This window comes from Pinus tabuliformis, chromosome 2_1, assembly GCF_031772625.1.
Source record: "Pinus tabuliformis cultivar Carrire ecotype Pingquan chromosome 2_1, CPIR1, whole genome shotgun sequence".
Lineage (NCBI taxonomy): Eukaryota > Viridiplantae > Streptophyta > Pinopsida > Pinales > Pinaceae > Pinus > Pinus tabuliformis.
The window spans coordinates 161,534,825-161,557,632 of NC_142299.1; the positions used below are offsets into that span (position 1 = coordinate 161,534,825).

Consider the following 22,808-nt stretch of genomic DNA (forward strand, 5'->3'; position numbering starts at 1 on the left):
AAACAACCATAAGCAGGGCTCATTGGGTTGGCCATAGAACAATTCAAGCCCAATTTTTTCCTCAGATGGCACACTCCACCAACACAAGATCTAGACTCATACCAGAAACATAACTGGTAACAAGGTAAGCAACTTAACCAGATAGTAGGTAAGAAAAGTCAATAAATATACCAAATCAAGAAAAAAAATCAAAATCTTTTTGTTATATTTATAAAACATTCCCTCCCTCACAATTGGCCTATAACTTCAACTAAATACATAGCTATAACCAATGTTCAACAATAAATTTATAACTCAATTTTGTGGACAAACACAAGAACAAGGTATGAAGAAATGTCTATACCTGAATCAAAAGTCATTCCCACCAACGAACAAATCGAATTGCATCGAACTATTCGCTGTTCGAATCGAATTGGCGAATTTTGGAATTTTTTTGAGCCTATACGGGCGAATTTGCTAGCTATGAATAAAACTATTTTTTTATATGAATAACATAACATGATTTTTCCCTATATTCCCTTATAATGACGCTCTGCATTCATCTCGAGACCTCCAGTGCATTTCACTTCTTCTTACAACATCTAACCTAAACAACATCCACTCTTCAAGAGTTGCTCTCAGGTCGTGAGTCTTGGCCTTTACACCTTTACAACAATTAGCATGCATAGTGCACACGTATTCTAACGTGGCTCTTGTGTCACAGAACCCACTAAAGTACGCTGCATCAAGAAACAATAGATTAAGCCCGATCTCAGTAAACTCTTTCAAGAACTTCATCTCGTTGAACACATCTTGATCATGTTTCCCAGGGTAGCGCTGTGTGGAATTGTACCATAAATTGTACACCTTGATTGTTCGCTGATTGGAACGAACAAATGTAAAACCTGTATTTGGTAAGTTTTTGATATCTGTAGGACCATAGTCGCATGTATCACAAGAGATTTGGAAATCTGCCTCACTTGAAAACCTTCTGAATGGATTTCGGAGCCATAGCACATCTGCATCCTGCGCAACATTATTTGAAAATGTAACTTATAGGTAATTTAAAGAAAAAAATGTAACTAAACCTAATATACTAGTTATATTAGTCCAATATGATTACAGATTTTAGAAATATCTAGAATCCGATTGTCAAGAGAGGTCAGTTATTTGAGGCTTTCAGCAACCATTAGATTTTAGGATATTTTCTGAATCTGCAATTAAGATAAATTCAGCAATTAGAAACCATTGCCACTGATAAAAAAAAACTTGAGAATCCTTATGTAACAATATCATGTCAAGAAAAAATGGGCATCTTTATGTCCATTTTTATATCAATTTTATATTCAGTGCACTGTTAACTGAATCTGTAATAGATATCAGTTTGAAATGTATTCATTTCTATGTTGATGGGAGATTCAGTGCATTCCTATCAGAAATTGCAATAGACATAATCTCAAATAGTTTACCTATGTGCTTATTATTTCTAAACCATAATAATCACTTGTGCCCAACTTTCCTACAAGAGCTTATAGAGATTGCAAACTTTCCTACCAGAGCTTATAGAGATTGCAAAGGTAATACTCCAGGCTAATTGGATCCACTGAATTTATAATAAAAAAAATACCCAAAACCACTAATGTCAATTCTAAAAAGGAAGTAGCCTAAAGAGAAAATAAAATAAAATGCAGCAATTTTCCTCCCTGATTTTGGCACATCTAAACTGCAATAGAGATTGCAAAGGTAACACTTCATTCCAGTTGGATCCACTGAATTTATAATCAACAAAGATACCCAAAACCACTAAACTGCAATAGAGATTGCAAAGGTAATACTCCATGCCAATTGGATCCACTGAATTTATAATCAAGAAAGATAACCAAAACCACTAATGTCAATTCTAAAAAGGAAGTAGCCTAAAAAGCAAATAAAATGCAACAATTTTCCTCCCTTATTTTGGCACATATAAACTGCAATAAAGATTGCAAAGGTAATACTCCATGCCAATTGGATCCACTGAATTTATAATCAACAAAGATACCCAAAACCACTAAACTGCAATAAAGATTGCAAAAATAATACTCCATGCCAATTGGATCCACTGAATTTATAATCAAGAAAGATACCCAAAACCACTAATGTCAATTCTAAAAAGAAAGTAGCCCAAAGAGAAAATAAAATGCAGCAATTTTCCTCCCTGATTTTGGCACATCTAAACTGCAATTGAAATATAGATCAATCCCGATCATGGTTTCCATGCATCTATCAGTATTTGGTGAAGTCTCTAGTTATTTTAAGATTTTACCTTTTTACCATAATTAACCCTTACAATGCAATCATAATATATATTATCACAGCCTCTAAGTCATCAGTTTTAATCCTTTACCAAAATATTTTAAGGTTATATCATTTTACCAGAATTAACCGTTACAATGCAATCATAATATATATTTTTACAGCCTCTAAGTCATGGGTCTAGTTGTTCTAAGTTTTAATCTTTTACCAGAATCTTATAACATATACTGGCACACTCTCTAAGTCATTGTTGGTGAATTGTTACTTGAGTAACACTATCCCAAAATGTAGAATGGCATAAGAACCATCAATTACAATATTATTAAGTCATTGTTGGTGAACTGTTACTTGAGTGTAACACTATCCCAAAATGTAGAATGGCATAAGAACCATCAATTATAATATTATTTTATTATAAGAACAATGTGAAGTAAATAATTATGCATTTCACTCTTCACTAATTTCATCAAGTAAATTTAGTAAATTTATAATGAAATTTGAAATTTCAGGGAAAAAAATGTCAATAATAATGAAATTTAATATGTTAACATCTTATAAAAACTATCTATATATATAAAATGAATGTTGCCCAATAAAATCAAAATTTCGATTAATCACTAAAAAAATAAGAAACCTGAATAATAAACACGGTTCGTACAGGGATTTTCAAATAAAATATATAAAATGCGCTACTAATCAAGAATATGCCATAAACTCTCAGCAATCAATACCATACTCCCAGCTTTAAACTCCATTATAACTTCATTCAACCCAATTATTATCAAATATATAGAATATGTTTAAGATCAACAACGTGGATAAATTCTTATTAATCAATGGTATCTTTATGTTTATTGTAGATTTTACGAGTATTTTGGAATTTTCAATCTATTAAAAGGGTCAAACAATGGACTTTTTCTATTAATCCCATTCTGAAATATTCTAAAATTGTGCACTTCAAAGATAAATCAATATCATAGTCAATCCATTTTAATCCCAATTATCGTCAGCCTCTGCTACAACTAAATGTAAAGTTGTAAACTTGAGAAGTGAACTTACAGTGAAGACGAAACTGAATCCGTGCTCTACCACATCCTTCAAGAATTCTATTTTTCTCCGAGTGATCTTCAAGTAATCATCAGTCATGAAAAATTTCTCGCCTGAAAAATCAACCCCTTCTGTCCTTAAATCATAGCAATGGGGATGTATTTCCTTGCAGCGGTTGAAGGCCTTCTCATCTAACGCAACGATGAGGAGATAGTCCAGAAGGCCTTCTGTTCCCTCGCCAATGCGAAAGCTCTCCAGTAACAAGTCTATGAGGCCGTTGGGCTCCATCCATGCTTTGTTTGCTGCTGTCATGATCAGCGTTTTGTTGGGCATCGAAGCCTTCGCCAGAGCAATCTCTAGCTCGTCTGCATCACTGCTGAGCAGAGGGCGTTCCACTGGCCTCTGCACTCAAGCCAGCAAAACAATCTAGTGACTTATTACAGAAATCTGACTAATGAATCTTTGGAGAAGCAAAATTCATCTTTCAACTTGGCCTATAGATTGAAGAAGGTGAGACCAAAAAATATGGAAAAGATAAATATATTTTTTTACACTGATCATTAAATTTTTTGGATCCATTTTTTTCAGATTAGGAAATTTTGTGGGATCAAATTTTATATATATATATATATATATATATATATATATATATATATATATTACATTTATAGATCAAGAAATTCGTGGAGACCAAACTTCTTCACTAAACCTTTGACCATATTTTCTAGACTAAAAGTAAATGAAACTTTAGACGATATTTTCTAAACTGAAAGTAAATAAAACGTGAGACCATATCTTCTTGACTAAACATAAATACTACCTAATCAAGTAAATCAAAAATATATAGTAGTTAGTAAATTAAAAATATATAGCTTTTATTTCCATTTGAATAGTTATATTGCATATAATTAATCAATTTACTAAAAGTAAATTAAAAATATATAGTTTTTATTTCCATTAGACTTGTTATATTGCATATAATTATTTAGATCTAGAAATTTCAAAATAATCTATAAATCTAACAAACATAAGTTACTGTTTAACTTCATTCATGCCCCTCATCTCCTTTAACATTTACAATTGAATTAAGCAAACATATAAGAACTTTTAAACTGAACATGATAAATTCATATATGAACTTACAAAAGTAGTGTTAGTCTCTGATGCAGACCAAAAGTCTGCTGTGAAAATGGGTCTGAAAATGGGTCCTGATCTTCTAACTTCTACATACGAAAGTAGAAAAACAAGAGATAAACACAGAACAAGGGTTAGGTCTCTGATGGATTTCTGAAATTCCATTCTCCACCTTCTGCACACCCGACTGACTGTGGGAAGAGCTTCTACGATCATATTTTTATAAGTCTAACACTAGTCTCCATAAAACTTACGTTACATGGATGCATGCATGAATATTTTGCCAGAGCGATCATATTAAATTTCCTGAGTTTGGTATTCGAGCAAACGTCGTGCAAGCCTAAATTGCACGCCATGGCCAGTTGGAGGCTTTAAACAACTTGCAGTTGACTTCTTATACATGCAGACATTATTTTACTTTGCAGCTAGGCAACTATGTGAGCTTAAATAACTATTTGCCATTAAACAATGAATACTTGCATGTCATTATGGCAAGAAATTCCAAGCCTTTATTAAGTTGAATGATCTCAATAAGTATGTAAGTCTCTACTTTTGGAACCTGCAAAAAAAATATAGAAAATCCTTTTTTAAACTATGAGCATCCTCCTTCCCAATAACATAAGCCAATAGAGACATTTGGAACCTGCTAATAAAATGCAGGTAATCCTTTTTTTAAAACTAAGAACATGGCCCTTCCAAATAATTTGGTTATCCCCAGATAATTTAGTCAAATATTTGACTAAATTTAGGCTGGAATTATGTCTATTGTATATTTGATAGCTCAGAAAGAAAGCATTTCAAAACGTAAATACATTGATGTTTTCCATATAACAAAAGAATATTTTAAAAATAAAAAGTCTAAGAACCCATACAACTAAAAGTGAGTGATGGTGACATTTGAATCGTTAGTCATACATACTGTTATAAGGCTTCTATAAAACTCTCTTTATACAACTTAACTTCCACGTAGGCTGATACTGTGTAGAATGAAGCTAATGGTCAATACAAATCCCAATGTCCCAACACTATTATATATGAAAAGCACAAATCACAAAGTATTCCATATCTTATTTATAAGAGAATGAAAAAAAATGGAATTATACAGATAATTTGAAGTGTTTGCATAATAATTTAAAGATTACTCAAGAAAATGGAATTTAATATATTACTTAATTATCTTTTTAAATTTTATTTGTAATTTTTATGTAAAAAAGTAAAAATTTATTTTATTTTTATTCTTTAATGTTATTTTCAAGTACTAAATTGGTATACTATATAAAGTTTATATATATATATATATATATATATTTTCAAGTACTAAATTGGTATACTATATAAAGTTTATATATATCTATATATATATATATATATATATTATCTACTCTATATTTGATCATATTATTTTTTTAAGAAAACATATTAAGTGATAGTGTTTTTTTAGTCCAAAGGTTTTCTAAATCCATTATTATGGGAGAGTTGCAATAACTTAAATTTAGGTTAAAAAATAATATGATTTGGATATGGTGTATTTATTTTAATTTTGAGATTATAAGAAATTACTTTCTCTAAGACTCTAAAAATATTACATCCCCAAACTTCCCATCCTATAAAATAACAAGGGTAATAAGAGTCTCAAATATGAATATTTTTAACCCCATATGCAAAGATGTGTTGATTTGTAATTGTTTTCAAGTCCATAGTAAGTTTTGCGGGGGTTGTAATTATACCTTGTTACAAATATCTAATTTTAGCTGCAAAAACAATAAAAGGTTCATGTTTTCCCATTTTCTAAAAAACTGTCGTTTAGGGCCCCAAAATGGCTCCGGAAGTTCACGACCCGAAAAACTGCCAAAAATTTGTGCTACAATTAAGGAAACTGAAAAAATGAAAGAAACAATGGTGCGGGTCCAAGTGGAATAGGAGGGTGGCCACCAATATCCACCCTGATCAACTCCACAATATTTCATCAAGCCAAGTCTCCAATCCCTGCATAAAAATATGAATAACATCTGTTATTTTATCTCTAAAATGACTTTCTAAAGTTTAGGACTTATATGATACAAGCAATGAATATTGAGCCTTCTCCACTTAACACGCAATGCATATAATATGTTACACACACAAAAGAACCAACAACAACCATTCAAAACATTGTCTGATAAGTAATTTTTGGAGTGATTAAGGTAGTAATTACATGCAAAGTAATGGGGAGTTAAAAAACTTTCTTCAAATGCTATATATTTTGTCTCGTTGATAGAAATTTCTTCTTTAACTTGATGTGCCACCATATTCATTGAATGAGAGATATTTTTCCACTTTCATCATCTTCTAGCTAAAAGGTGAACATCCTTGAACTATTTGACCATTTACCAAGTAAAAAAACCATAAGAAATACCCATGAAAATAATCCAAGTGAGTGCATAATTTAGAAAATCCACCTACAACAATCTTCATTGGAATAGCATGGGCATCCAAAAAATTATCTTTTCTAGGATAATATGAACATGCTATCAAAAATCACATAATCTTCGCACTGCATAAAATTGCTTCCCAAAGATGATGCCTCAACACTTGATTTTTGTATCCTTCTTCCCTAAGTTTGGATCTCAACTCCAGAACATTGAGATGTGAGCCTTAGAAATTATCACAACCATAAAGGAGACAAGGTTTGTAGTCATAATTACAAGGAAAATAGAGCTAAACACTAGCTGACATTAATAACAATGCTACAATGCCAACATAATATTACTTGTTTCCTCTAATTCTTCCTTCAGAAAAGGTAGTGATGATTATTTATATTTTTTCTCTTCTCTTCCATACTTAATCAATAGAATATTTTTTCTTATTATTCTCTTTCCTAAGTTTATTGATTTATTCCAAGGTATTAATTAATTCACCTTGCAAATCTATTGCCGCATATTCTTCACCCATCTCATGTTCATCTTGGTTTTTATCATGGGATTCTATAGTGATGAGCATGACATCATTAAATCCTTCATTAGAATATTGTTTATCATCATCTTTTGAGGAGCTAATTTCCTCTTGGTATAGGAGATTTTCTTCTTGAAGCTCTTCTCCTTCTTAATTCTCTTATACTTAACCTTTTCCTTATTATCATGTACATTACCTTTCTTTTTCTATGTGTATTTAGATGCATAGTGACCTAGTTTTCCATAATTAAAACATTTGAGAAGAAATTACCTTTGTGTTTTCCGAAGCTTCTCTTGAGTCTTCTGACAAATTTGACTTCTTCTTGATCAAACTCATAGCTCAAGTCTTCTTGATCTTCTCTGGTCTTCTTATCATCTTTGAAGGTTTATTCCCTTGATGAAGAATTTTCTTTTGTGGTTCTCACTTCATAGGAAGTTAATGTTCCATGTAGTTGCTCTATCATTAATTTTTTGAGATCTTGCATCTCCTCAATGGTTGATACTTTGACATTAAATTTGGTAAGAAGAGATCTTAACACCCTTTTGAATTTTTGTGGATTCCTTCATAGTTTCATCAAGATCCCTCATGGTGTTCATTATTTCATCCACATGGAGGTAAAATTTTGATACATCCTTATCCCCATTCATATTTAATGATAGAAATTACATTGTATAAGCTTGGACTTTTCCTTTCATTACCATTTTGTCACCTTCATAGTTGTTATTCAACTTGTCCCATGTTTTTTTGGTTGTGTTGCAATGCATGAATAGAACAAATTTAGATTTAGGCAATCCATTTAGGATTGCATTCATTGCTTTAGAATTGTAAAAAAACTTGATCTTATCTTATTTGTTAACCAACACATATGGTTTTTCATGGCCATTCAATAATGTATCCCAGACTTCCACACTAAGGGACATTAGGAAATTCTTCATCCTTACCTACCAAAAGCGTAACTCATTCCGGTTAATAGTTGAGATTTGTTAGAGAAATTTCTATCATAGATGACCATGTTATAAATTTTAATCTAACTTCTAGTTGTTAGGCTACTACTGAAGTAATTTTCTGTGACAGTAATCGTTGGAAATATCATTATACTAAGGGGAGGGAGTGAATCACCTCAACAACATGAAAATATACCATCTCTCTCTCTCTCTTGCTATATATATGTATATGTGTGTGTGTGTGTGTGTGTGTATGTATGTAACTTCCCTCTATTATGAATGATCTTGTAGGGACCAACGTATTGTTACATTGATTTTTTTGCACCAACCGCCTGAAATGTTTTATTAGATCCAACTAGAATTGCTTAACTGAATCAAATTTTTATGCCTTTAGCTCTATTTTGTGTTGATCCCCTATTTTGCACATCACTCATTATTTTTTTATCTTAATATAAATATTGTCCAAAGGCCTTGTATGTTGATCCTAGATTACACAACATGTAATTGCACTTTGATTGAATGACTTCACATGTATTTTTTGACTTTAACTTCTGACCTCTTTCAAGATCACATTTCCTCTGCAAACTTCATGCCTCATACATATTTCACACTTTCTCACACCACAAAGCAAGAAAAAACAATTACACACTACAAAACCACTTCTATCTCAATTGATTGAGTCCACACACTAGTTACAAACTTTTTGGCTTATTTATACTGAAATAGATTAGAAAATTCATGGCAGGGTTGACATTCCATGAAGGACCATCCATAAAACCTAGAGTATTACTACAATGCCTTATGCTGGAGATTTGATCTTTGGCTCCTTGGGAGCTTAACTTTATATCCATGAAAGCGCACAGTGTGACCACCTTTACAAATATTTCATGAATTTTGAATTCAGGTCCACTTGGGTAATTACTAGAAATCTAGATACCCATACTACTTTTAAAAATAACTTCAATTCCAGGGAATTCACCATCATTCCATAAGATTAAGTGTTGGGACCACATTCTTATGATGTTTCCTCTCCAATGTATCTAGATATCCAACTCTTAGCGCTAGTCAATTCTATTGAATGGGTTGACCCCCGGATGCTTAGATATATTTTCATTTGACTATGACACTAAATACTTTGACACTTTTCACTCCATGACCCACGGATAGGACTAAGTTCTTTAGTCAAATATTTGATTAAATTTAGGCTGGAATTATGTCTATTGTATTTTTGATAGCTCATAAAGAAAGCATATTCAAAACGTAAATACATTGATGTTTTCCATATAACAAAAGAATATTTAAAAAATTAAAAGTCTAAGAACCCATACAACTAAAAGTGAGTGATGGTGACATTTGAATCGTTAGTCATACATACTGTTATAAGGCTTCTATAAAACTCTCTTTATACAACTTAACTTCCACGTAGCTGATACTGTGTAGAATGAAGCTAATGGTCAATACAAATCCCAATGTCCCAACACTATTATATATGAAAAGCACAAATCACAAAGTATTCCCTATCTTATTTATAAGAGAATGAAAAAAAAAAAGGAATTATATAGATAATTTGAAGTGTTTGCATAATAATTTGAAGATTACTTAAGAAAATGAAATTTAATATATATATTACTTAATTATCTTTTTAAATTTAATTTGTCTTTTTTAATGTAAAAAAATAAATATTTATTTTATTTTTATTTTTTAATGTTATTTTCAAGTCAAGTATTAAATTTGTATACTATATATATATATATATATATTATCTACTCTATATTTGATCATATTATTTTTTAAAACAGAACATATTAAGTGATAGTGTCCAAAGGTTCTCTAAATCCATTATTATGGGAGAGTTGCAATCACTTAATTTTAGGTTAAAAAATAATATGATTTGGATATGGTGTATTTATTTTAATTTTGACATTATAGGTTAGAAATTACTTTCTCTAAGACTCTAAAAATACTACTTTCCCAAACCTCCCATTCTATAAAATAACAAGGGTAATGAGAGTCTCAAATAGGAGTATTTTTAACCCCATATGCAAAGATGTGTTGATTTGTAATTGCTTTAAGTCCATAGTATGTTTTGCGGGGGTTGTAACTATACCTCGTTACAAATATCTATTCGAGGATTAAAAACTTCAGCTGCAAAAACAATAAAAGATTCGTGTTTTCCCATTTCCTAAAAAACTGTCGTTTAGGGCCCCAAAATGGCTCCGAAAGTTCATGACCTGAAAAACTGCCAAATATTTGTGCTACAATTAAGGAAACTAAAAAAATGAAAGAAACAATGGTGGGGGTCCAAGTGGAACAGGAGGGTGGCCACCAAGATCCACCTTTGATCATGTCCACAATATTTCATTAAGCCAAATCTCCAATCCCTGCATAAAAATATGAATAACATCTGTTATTTTATCTTTGAAATGACTTTATAAAGTTTAGGACTTATATGATACAAGCAATGAATACCGAACCTTCTCCACTTAACACGCAATGCATATAATCTATTACACACACAAAAGAACCAACAAAAACTCTTCAAAACATTGTCTGATAAGTAATTTTTGGAGTGATTAAAGTAGTAATTACATGGAAAGTAATGTGGAGTTAAAAAACTTTCTTCAAATGTTATAGATTTGGTCTCGTTGATAGAAATTTCCTCCTTAACTTGATCTGCCACTATATTCGTTGAATGAGAGATATTTTTCCACTTTAATCATCTTCTAGCTAAAAGGTGAACATCCTTGAAATATTTGACCATTTACCAAGTAAAAAAACCATAAGAAATATCCATGGAAATAACCTGAGTGAGTGCATAATTCGGAAAATTCACCTACAACAATCTTCATTGGGATAGCATGGGCATCCCAAAAATTATCTCTTCTAGGATAATATGAACATGCTATCAAAAATCACATAATCTTCGCACTACATAAAATTGCTTCCCAAAGATGATGCCTCAACACTTGATCTTTGTATCCTTCTTCCCCAAGTTTGGATCTCAGCTCCAGAACATTGAGATGTAAGCCTTAGAAATTATTACAACCATAAAGGAGATAAGGTCTGGAGTCATAATTACAAGGAAAATAGAGCTAAACACTAGCTGACATTAATAACAATGCTACACTACCAACATAATATTATTTGTTTCCTTTAATTTTTCCTTTAGAAAAAGTAGTGATGATTATTTATATTTTTTCTCTTCCCTTCCATACTTAATCAATAGAATATTTTTTCTTATTATTCTTTTTCCTAAGTTTATTGATTTATTCCAAGGTATTAATTAATTCACCTTTGAAATCTATTGCCGCATATTCTTCACCCATTTCCTATTCATCTTGGTTTTTATCATGGGATTCTATAGTGATGAGTGCGACATCATTAAATCCTTCATTATAATATTGTTTATCATCATCTTTTGAGGAGCTAATTCCTCTTGGTATAGGAGATTTTCTTCTTGAAGCTCTTCTCCTTCTTAATTCTCTTATACTTAACCTTTTCCTTATTATCATGTACATTACCTTTCTTTTTCTATGTGTATTTAGATGCATAGTGACCTAGTTTTCCATAATTAAAACATTTGAAAGAAAAATTACCTTTTTGTTTTCCAAAAATTCTCTTGAGTCTTCTGACAAATTTGACTTCTTCTTGATCAAACTCGTAGCTCAAGTGTTCTTGATCTTCTTTGGTCTTCTTATCATCTTTGAAGGTTTATTCCCTTGATGAAGAATTTGCATTTTTGGTTCTCATTTCGTAGGAAGTTAATGTTCCATGTAGTTGCTCCATCATTAATTTTTTGAAATCTTGCATCTCCTCAATGGTTGATACCGACATTAAACCTGGTAAGAAGAGATCTTGACACCTTTTGAGTTGTTGTGGATTCCTTCATAGTTTCATCACGATCCCTCATGGTGTTCATTATTTTATCCACATGGAGGTAAAATTTTGATATATCCTTATCCCCATTCATATTTAATGATAGAAATTACATTCTATAAGCTTGGATTTTTCCTTTCATTATCATTTTGTCACCTTCATCGTTGTTATTCAACTTGTCCCACGTTTTTTTGGTCACGCTGCAATGCATGAATAGAACAAATTTAGATTCCGGCAATCCATTTAGGATTGCATTCATTGATTTAGAATTCTAAAAAACTTGATCATATCTTATTTGTTGACCAACACATATGGTTTTTCATGGCCATTCAATAATGTATCCCAGACATCCGCACTAAGGGACGTTAGGAAATTCTTCATTCTTACCTGCCAAAATGCATAACTCGTTCCAGTTAATAGTGGAGATTTGTTAGAGAACGTTCTATCATAGATGACCATGTTATAAATTTTAATCTAATTTCCAATTGTTAGGCTACTACTGAAGTAATTTTTTGTGATAGTAATCATTGGAAATATCATTATATTAAGGGGAGGGAGTGAATCACCTCAACAACATGAAAATATACCATCTCTCTCTCTCTCTCTCTCTCTCTCTCTCTCTCTCTCTCTCTCTCTCTCTCTCTCTCTCTCTCTCTCTCTCTCTCTCTCTCTCTCTCTCTCTCTCTCTGTCTCTCTCTCTCTCTATATATATATATAATTAATCTCCTTCTATTATGAATGATCTTGTAGGGACCAACCTATTGTTACATTGATTTTTTTGCACCAACCCCCTGAAATGTTTTATTAGATCCAACTAGAATTGCTTAACTAAACCAAAATTTTATGCCTTTAGCTCCATTTTGTGTTGATCCGCGATTTTTCACATCACTCATTATTTTTTTATCTTAATATAAATATTATCCAAAGTCCTTGTATGTTGATCCTAGATTACACAACATGTAATTGCACTTGGATTGAACGACTTCACATGTATTCCTTGACTTTAACTTCTGACCTCTTTCAAGATCACATTTCCTCCACAAACCTCATGCCTCATACATACTTCACACTTTCTCAAACCACAAAACTAGAACAAACAATTATACACCACAAAACCACTTCTATCTCAATTGATTGAGTCCACACACCATTTACAAACTTCTTGGCTTATTTATACTAAAATAGATTAGAAAATTCATGGCAGGTTTGACATTCCATGAAGGACCATCCATAAAACCTAGAGTATTAATACAATGTCGTATGTTGGAAATTTGATCTTTGGCTCCTTGGGAGCTTAACTTTATCTCCATGAAAGCGCACAGTGTGACCACCTTTACAAACATTTCAATAATTTTGGATTCAGGTCCACTTGGGTGATTACTAGACATCTAGATACCCATATTACTTTTAAAAATAACTTCAATTCCAGGGAATTCACCATCATTCCATAAGATTGAGTGTTGGGACCACATTCTTATTATGTTTCCTCTCCAATGTATCTAGAGATCCAACTCTTAGCGCTAGTCAATTCTATTGAATGGGTTGACCCCCGGATGCTTAGATATATTTTCATTTGACTATGGCACTAAGTACTTTGACACCATTCACTTCATGACCCACGGATAGGACTAAGTTCTTAAGCCCCAAGGGTGCTTAGAAGCCCATTTTAAGCAATCACTAACTTCTAAAAATGAACCAATTGATATCACTAAAAACAATAATAGAGATGACACTTTGGGTCGACCCTTACTATCCAAACTTTAACAAAATGTCGGGGCGTGTGGTGGGGGGGGGGGGGAGCACAATTTGTCATATTTTCCATTTAAAATTCCCCACCTTTTATAGGATCACCAACGATCCTGTGAACTACTCAAATCTAATGGAAAAGAAGTCATCACACCCCTCTCCCCCATGAAATTCTAAATTTTAATGATGTGGATGCATCTAAAGTTTTGTCATATGCTCCTATGCAATGTGTTCATGTCAGCTAAGCTTCCATGTCATATATGTCATCCAACTAAGAATTACCCTATCATTTTCCAAATGTCTCTCTACCACTAGTCATGCCAAATCACTCCCATTCAATCCAAGTGCGACATCATCGACTTGTGACTTGTATGCCATGTCACTACCAATTCATTGTCATGTCATCTAGGGTCCACCTCTAGTTTGACAATCAAGAATCCTGTATTTGATTTCATTCATTGTGTTCCTTTGATGCACCTTCTGCTCGGATGCTAGAAAAGGCCAGAATTTCATCAAAGCTTAGATTCATTTGTCTAATGTAGTATCCATCTTACTTCATTTGTTGCATGGATCAATGCATCTTGGATAACCAGATTCCTGGATTCCTTAGTGCATTCTATTTTCTCAAATTATTGAATACCTCAAGAGAGGCATGGATGAATTGTGTGACCTAGATACTTTGGTGCATCTCGAATTGTATGGATGCCCTAGATATCTAAATGGATCTAGTATTTTCTTGTTGATGCCAAACATCAACTGGACAAACCTTACATGACTCGAATTCCTAGATACCTTGAAGCCATTTATTGTTGAAATATGGCAACAAAGAATATTCGAATTTAATTTTTCCTTGAATTAAATTGTGAATTAAAATCGAATTTATTCTTAACATCTACACAGAAATAATTAATTAATTTATTTTAAATTAATTAGTTGGAAAAATTCAAGTTAGAAGTCTTTTTGAAGTCATGCAAGAGTTATCCTTTAAATTAAGAAGATAAGATTGAGTTATATTCGAGTTGTAATTAGTTAACTTAGTTTATTGTGTTAAGTCCAGTTAAACTAGTTCCAAAATGTTTGAGGAACTAATAGTGAGTTATCAGTCAGTTGATGCATTAATGCACTTAATTATTGCTACTCCAGTTAACTGAAGATTCCCTCATTAGAAACTAATGCATGTCTATTCTAAGAAGGATCCAGTTGAGATTAATGTTTAAGGATAATGTACTATCAGTTGCATGTGTTTTCTCATGGAGAAAACTCATGCATGCAGTCAAGGATTCATCCTTGAGGATTACAAAGTTTTGAGGGCTTATTTTTTCCACTTGGTAGTAGGCTAATCATCTACAAGGAACAACGCAAGGAAATAGGAGCTTGGAGGGAAGATAGGAAGGCTGGAGAGAAGCCAAGATTTCCTATGAGCATCTGTGAGGATTGTACTGAGAGCTGACTTGTTATATACCTAGGGGGGATAATATGGGGTACAAAGGTGTTATAGACATTTTTGTGCCTTACAGCTTTAAGCATGAAATGTCCATAATCCAAGGGATCCAAAGTCCCTAAAAGTGTTTTTCCTGCCCCTAAAGGAACAAGGTCAACCAATGACAGCTTCTCCCTGAAGTTCTCCACCAAAAACTACTCAGAATCAGTCAAATCAGGATCAATTCAAGTGCTCCACTAGCTGCCTGCGTTGCAAAGCACCCTAGTACACTAGCTAGGTGCGTTGCAACGCACCTAAATGCACTACCAGGGTGCGCTGAGTGAGAAATGCCAAATGGCAGTGTCATTCCGCGAGGTGTATAGACAATGGAAGCTTCCAGAATCTTCCTCAATGACACTTGCCTCACTGAGTTCGACCAAGGATGAGTAAGAGGCTCTCAGCCTCCAAGTGGAAGCAAGAACTGACAGAGAGAAGCCACAAGTCAAAACATAAGCTGACTCATCCTCTCTGCTTACATATATATATGGATCCCTCATCCCAGAGATCCAGAGGCTGGAATTTTGTACTTTGCAGAGAATTGCTGTTGGTTTGAGATTGAGATTAGTGCATTGGGTGATTTATGCTTTGTTGGAGGTGAGGAAGGGATTCCTTTGCTGGGAGGTAGATGTTGGATTGGGACTCACTTGGTTGTATCTCCTCTTGGACTTTCTTATCATATCAATAAAACTATTTGAGTTTCTCCTACATGCTGTGTATCAATGATGCTTTGTTATATTTGCATGTTTAGCTTAAATATGATCCTAAGCTAGTTATGAATGTAAATCTATGTCTTTTGTGTAGTTTTCCTCTTCTGTGATCTTGCAGGAACTTGGTGAAGCTGGACCAGTAAGGGAGCAGGCAGCGGGAAGCGAACAAAGAGGAGAGCGATTGGATCAACAAACTAGCGAAAGACACAGGTTAGTTACATCCTTCCTCTTCGTTTACATTTCATAAAGAAGAATACGAAAGTAGTTTTCCTTGTTTGTTGCTAAGGCACTGTCACACCTTAGAGTGGGATAGGGGCGTTCTGAATAGATACTTTTCCCAACAACAAAAGGAGGTACCCAAGGGAATAATGTAATAACGGGATCAGCCATAGTAATAAATAAGGAGGTTAACCTGTATCATGTAAGGGACCACAAGTAGTTAGTAATAATGTAATGGGCCCATGGTATTAGATGGATGGTATTGAGGGAACCATGGTAATGACCCATGGTATTGTATGTATGAGGCCTATATAGAGGCTAGAGACTCCACATTGAGAGGTTTCAAGGAATATTGTATGAACAGGCATATGTCTTGTGGAGTGTTCTCCTTCCTTAAGGAGTGAATGTATGGTGTTTCCCTACCTTAAGGGTTTTGATTAATAAAGAGAAGAATTCTATCTATATTAAGATCTTATTATTTTTGTTGATTATTTACAGTTATTGGGTATATTGGTATTATTTTCATATATTTTCAGATCAGATCTATAACAAGTGGTATCAAAGCCTTGTTATAGATCTAATCTAAAAATATATGAAAATAATACCAATATACCCAATAACTGTAAATAATCACCAAAAATAATAAGATCTAAATATAGATAGAATGCTTCTCTTTATTAATCAAAACCCTTAAGGTAGGGCAACACCATACATTCACTCCTTAAGGAAGGAGAACACTCCACAAGCCATATGCCTGTTCATACAATATTCCTTGACAACTCTCAATGTGGAGTCTTTAGCCTCTATATAAGCCTCATACATACAATACCATGGGTCATTACCATGGTTCCCTCAATACCATCCACATAATACCATGGGCCCATTACATTATTAGTAACTACCTGTGGTCCCTTGCATGATACGGGTTAACCAACTTATGTATTACTATGGCCCATCCCATTATTACATTATTCCCTTGGGTACCTCCCTTTGTACCCCATATTATTCCCCCTAGGTATATAACATTCCACCCCCCTTAACATGTTTCATCCCTGAAACATGGGAAGAACACAAATAATAAGATCTACTCAAAAGAGTAGTCCACTGGTACCATGCACATGCATCTAGCCATCCAAGAGAAAGGTGAACCCTCGATCTCACTGGTGCCTCGCTCGCTTGAGATGGAAGTTGACCGTAGCAACTCTTCTACGTTGATGTGTAGTAGGTGGATCTTCGCTCCTCTCTATCTGTCATGTGGGGGTTGTTGTCCTCGCGGCTAATTAGTTTCCATCTTGTTAGTTGTTGTCTTGCGGGGTGATGTGGGTGATGATATGTTGAAGTTTTAACCCACGATGTCTTTTTCTTTAATTCAACCCTTATTAGAGCCTGACTGTTATCTAGTGCATGTTGTGGTTCCTGCTGTCGTGTCTGATCTTCCAATATTACTTCAACCACTGAGCCCTCATCTAATGTATCAGCACATGTAGCCTTTTCTGCTTCAGCCTCTGTTTGTGTTTGATTGTCGATCATCAATGGCTCATCATCTGATATGTCAATCCCTGGAACATCTTCTGCTTCAGCCTCGGTGGACTCTACCTGTGTATTGATGGAAATATCCTGTAATGTAATTTTCTTCTTTTTATACCAAAGCTTCAAGAATTTCTTCTGCACATTAATATTTATAGTACCCATTGATTCCATCCACGGGTATCCCAAAACAACATCCTCATTAGCCATATCTGAAGCATAAAAATCAGAATTCAATACATACTTTTCCATAGAAATCTTCAAATCTTTATAAACTTGCAGTTGCTCATTACTAACTTGAGTGTCCTCCATGTGTTTCACTGGCACTTGTAATTTTTTTTTGCCAAGTTGACATTTATGAGATTTTGCTTGCAACTTAGATTTAGACACAATGATTTTCTCCTTCTGAATCAATCCATGAACCTGCAATAAGGAGACACCAATAGAAAATAACCCCTTACATGTCTCATTCTCCTTTTTTCTAGCATGAGACCATTTTTCTGAAAGGAATCTTTCATATTCGGCATCTGAGAGTTTGAGCAACTGGTTAATGTCAAATGAGCACCACCATTTGGTAGCCTCGTCTTTGAAACTAACCGGTACTATAGCCCTCTAAAATTTCCCATATTTGAACTTTAATCTCTTTATGAATTCTTCAATAGTAGGGCTATCATCTTTCCCTGTAAAATTAAGATCCACCATGAAGAGTGTTTTGAAGAAAATTCACTTGGTGAAAATTTGAAATGGCCACAATTCCATCAATATTGCTTAGAATCCTTATTATGACCTATTTTAGGAAATGGAATGACCATTCTGCATCTTCCCATGTGATAGAAATCTTGATCTAGGCACTGGCATTTCAGATCTACACTACAACTCTCCCACCGTCACCAAAAATTCTGAAAAAAGAGCTGATTTTAAATCAGCGATATATCCCTCATTCGGACTCCGATTCGATTGATTTTTTTTTTGAAATCGGGTATTTTTTCGCAAAGAATCCATATCTGCAATTAGTTTTTGCAGATTTTTCCCAAAAATTATAGATATGTGCCACAAACTCGCTGCCCTGAAAAAATGTCTACAACACCATTGATTTTTAGACCAGTGATATCTCCTTCATCCGGACTCTGATTCGGCCAATTTTTTTTTTGAAATCGGGTATTTTTCACAAGGAATCCAGATTTGAAATTGGATTTTGCATAATTTTCCCCAAAATGTATAGATCTGATTTGCAAACTCGCCACCCCAGAAAGTTCCTGCAAAAAATAAAAAAAAATTCTCCGCTTTTGCCCAAGAAAGTGCTATGATACCACTTGTTATAGATCTGATCTGAAAATATATGAAAATAATACCAATATACCCAATAACTGTAAATAATTACAAAAAATAATAAGATCTGAATATAGATAGAATGCTTCTCTTTATTAATCAAAACTCTTAAGGTAGGGCAACACCATACATTCACTCCTTAAAGAAGGAGAACACTCCACAAGCCATATGTTTGTTCATACAATATTCCTTGACAGCTATCAATGTGGAGTCTCTAGCCTCTATATAGGCCTCATACATACAATACCATGGGTCATTACCATGGTTCCCTCCATACCATCCATCTAATACCATGGGCCCATTACATTATTACTAACTACTTGTGGTCCCTTACATGATACGGGTTAACCACCTTATTTATTGCTATGGTCCATCCCATTATTACATTATTCCCTTGGGTACCTCCCTTTGTACCCCATATTATCCCCCTTAGGTATATAAGATGGCTAGCTATGAGATCTAAGGCTTTGTATAATTCCTATGTATTTCCACCATGTATGATAATACAATAGTCTGGGGTTTTCATCTAAGACTTTCCCCAAAGTATTTTCATGTGTATTGTGTCATTGATTCTTCTTCTTCTAGTTGTATTGTTCAGATCGATCTTAAAGCTTCCACACATTGATAATAGAAGTAGGTTATAGTATTCTACTTTGATTTGTATTGCATTATCGGGTTAACCTATCACAGATTTTCTACATGGTATCAAAGTTGTGAACAATATAGTGAGAAGAGGATTTGAAGTTTGAAGTTCAGGGTTGCAGGTGCAAATCAAATTCATATCATACTTCAAGGTTGGCCAATGGTGTTCTATGGCTTGAGACTCGAGTATGCCTTGGAAGGTAGCTCGAATTACATAGCATGGAAAGATAGAATGGAGGTTATATTAGAAGATAATGGCTTGAAGGAATTCATTGATTAATAAATCCCAAAGCCAACTTCAACTAATGCACATGAGTTGGCTGAGTGGAAGAAGTGTGTGGCGAAGTCGAGATGGATCATCATTGAGGGAGTCCGAGACCATATTGTCTCGAGTCTCCATGGGAAGGATACTCCATTTTCAATGTTGAAGACATTGAATGAGCTCTACTAGAACAATAACGACAAGAGGAAATTGGCGCTCAAGGATAAGATTCGAAGAATCAAGATAGAGAAGGGTGATATTATTTCCACACATCTAAACAAGCTCACCACGTGCAGAGATGAGCTTGATAGTGTGGGAATAACTATTTCCGATGATGATATGGTGAGATTTTCTCTCCTTGGCCTTCCAAAGAGTTGGAATAGCTACCAGGACTCTATGAATGGAAGGGAGAAATTGTTGGATTGGGAACGACTATGGTTAGATATTATGCAGGAGGAGATCAGGAGGAGCACATGAGATGCTTATTCATCCAAGAATGATGATGAAGAAAATCTGGCCTTGGCATGTAAGGCAAGGAAAAGGAAGGGGAAGGCTTCCCATTTCAAATCGAATTCTTCTCATGGAGGGAAGAAGGGTGACATGTCTAAAGTAAGATGCTTTAATAGTCACAATATGGGATATTATGCGACTAATTTCCCATCGAAGAAGTCCAAGAAGGGATCCTCGGAAGGATCGAAATGTGAGACATTAGCCTCTCAGTTCAAAATGGACTTTACCCTCATCACATGCATGGTGTCATCGATGATGGGTTGTGTATAGTATCTTGAAAATGGAGCCTCATTCCACATGACTGGTGATAAAAATTTATTCAGTGCCTTGGAGGAGAAAGACCTTAAGATGCGCATAGAGATGGGTGATGATGGAAGGTATAGTGTTTCAGGAGTGGGCACGGTGCTTTTCAGAGGGAGCATGGAGCTCCTCTCACCTTGACAGATGTGACGTATGTTCCTAGATTGAAGAAGAACTCGGTATCGGTCACGATGTTGGAGGACAAAGGCTACAATGTTGTCTTCAGTAAAGGAAAGGCATTCCTAAGACACATAACCACCGGTCAGACGAAGAAAATAGGGATTCGCATTAAGAATATTTATAAACTAGAGGTAGATGATTGTATAGCATTGAATACGAAAGAAGAATTGGTGCAAAGCCAAGACATTGGTGAGTTGTGGCATAGGTAGTTGGGCCATTTTCATCATGGGGCTTTGAAGGTAATGCAACAAATATCTACAGGACTTCCCAAAGGTAAACTTGAGCAAGTTGACACATGCAAAGGTTGTACCTTGGGAAAGTACACCAAGTCTTCCTTTCATGATCGAGATAGTTGAGAAGAGGCTATCTTAGAGCAAGTTCATACTAATTTGTGTGAACCATTCTCGACGGCATCCAAAGTGAAGCAAAGGTATTATTTGATTTTCATTGATGACTATTCTCATAAATGCTGGATTTATTTCATGTAGAAGAAGGACCAAACTTTGACAAAGTTTTGCGAGTTCAAAGCTTTGGTCTAGAAAGAGTCACGGAAGAAGATCAAGGCCTTGAGAAGCGATAACAAGGGAGAATATGTCTCTCAAGAGTTTAAGGACTTTTGTGTAGCGAAAGGAATTAAACGAGAGTTGACGGAACCTCATAACCCATAGCAAAATGGGGTGGCCAAGAGGAAGAACGGAACTATTGTAGGGGCAGCACGGACAATGCTGCATGACCAAGGCCTACCACTTCACTTGTGGGCTAAGGCATGCAACACAGTGGTCTACATGGTATGAAGACACTAGAGGAAGATTTCTCTAATAAGAGACCAGATGTGGGCACTTCAGGATCTTTGGCTCATCAGTATATTGCCATGTGACAAAGGACGCACAAAAGAATCTTGAGTCGACATAAGAGTTGGGGATATTTGTGGGGTACACTGATACACCTCACAACTATCAGGTGTACTTGCCTACCAGTCAGAGGACAGTGGTTCAGAGAGATCTCAAGTTTGATGAGCAGAAGACCATGCAAGTTTCCCTTGAGAGGGAGCTCCAACTATAGGCTATGGGAGAACTGCTGGTTCCTAAGGAGGAGGAGCCTCAGACTTATGCGAGGTAGTTGCATGTAGAGGTTCTAGGAGTGTAGACATCCACTCAAGCAGAGTCTTCTAGAGATGGATGAAAGCGCACAAGAGAATCTAACAGATTGTTGGAGGACATGAGAGAGAATGTAGGAGCACCATCTTCTCAGCGCAGATAGAGGAGGTCACCTGAGAGGTACACTGGATACATGGTCCTTGCTAGGGAATGTGTTGAGAGCGAGCCATCTTCCTTTGAGGAAGCAATGTAGCAGCTGATTTGGATTGATGCTATGGTGGAAGAGTATGACTCCATAGTTTGTAATAGTGTTTGGGACATGGTTTCAAGGCCGGAGAACGAGTTAGTTGTGAGTTCCCGTTGGCTTTACAAGGTAAAGCAAGCTGTTGATGGTAGTTTGGAGAAGCATAAGGAAAGATTTGTTTCTTGTGGCTTTTCACAGGTCGGGGGGATTGACTATGATGAGACTTTTTCTCCTGTCGTAAGGTACTCATCTATCAGATCTATGTTGGCACTATCAGCACAGATGGGTTGGAAGATCCCTTAGATGGATGTGAAGACTGCATTCTTCAATGGCTAGATTGAGGAAGAGGTGTACATAGA

The 22,808-nt window shown here is 34.7% G+C and overlaps 1 protein-coding gene across 1 annotated transcript in view; it reads right to left on the minus strand.

Moving 5' to 3' along the window:
- Positions 1-519: 519 nt before the first annotated feature.
- LOC149199225 (uncharacterized protein At4g15970-like) overlaps positions 520-22,808 on the minus strand; it is a 67,613-nt gene continuing 45,324 nt past the window's right edge. The window contains exons 4-5 of the mRNA XM_089400495.1: positions 3,334-3,723; positions 520-1,005 (exon numbers count right to left, since the gene is read on the minus strand). Of these exons, the coding sequence (XP_089256621.1) occupies positions 520-1,005; positions 3,334-3,723 (876 nt within the window). The remainder of the gene's footprint in view (positions 1,006-3,333; positions 3,724-22,808) is intronic.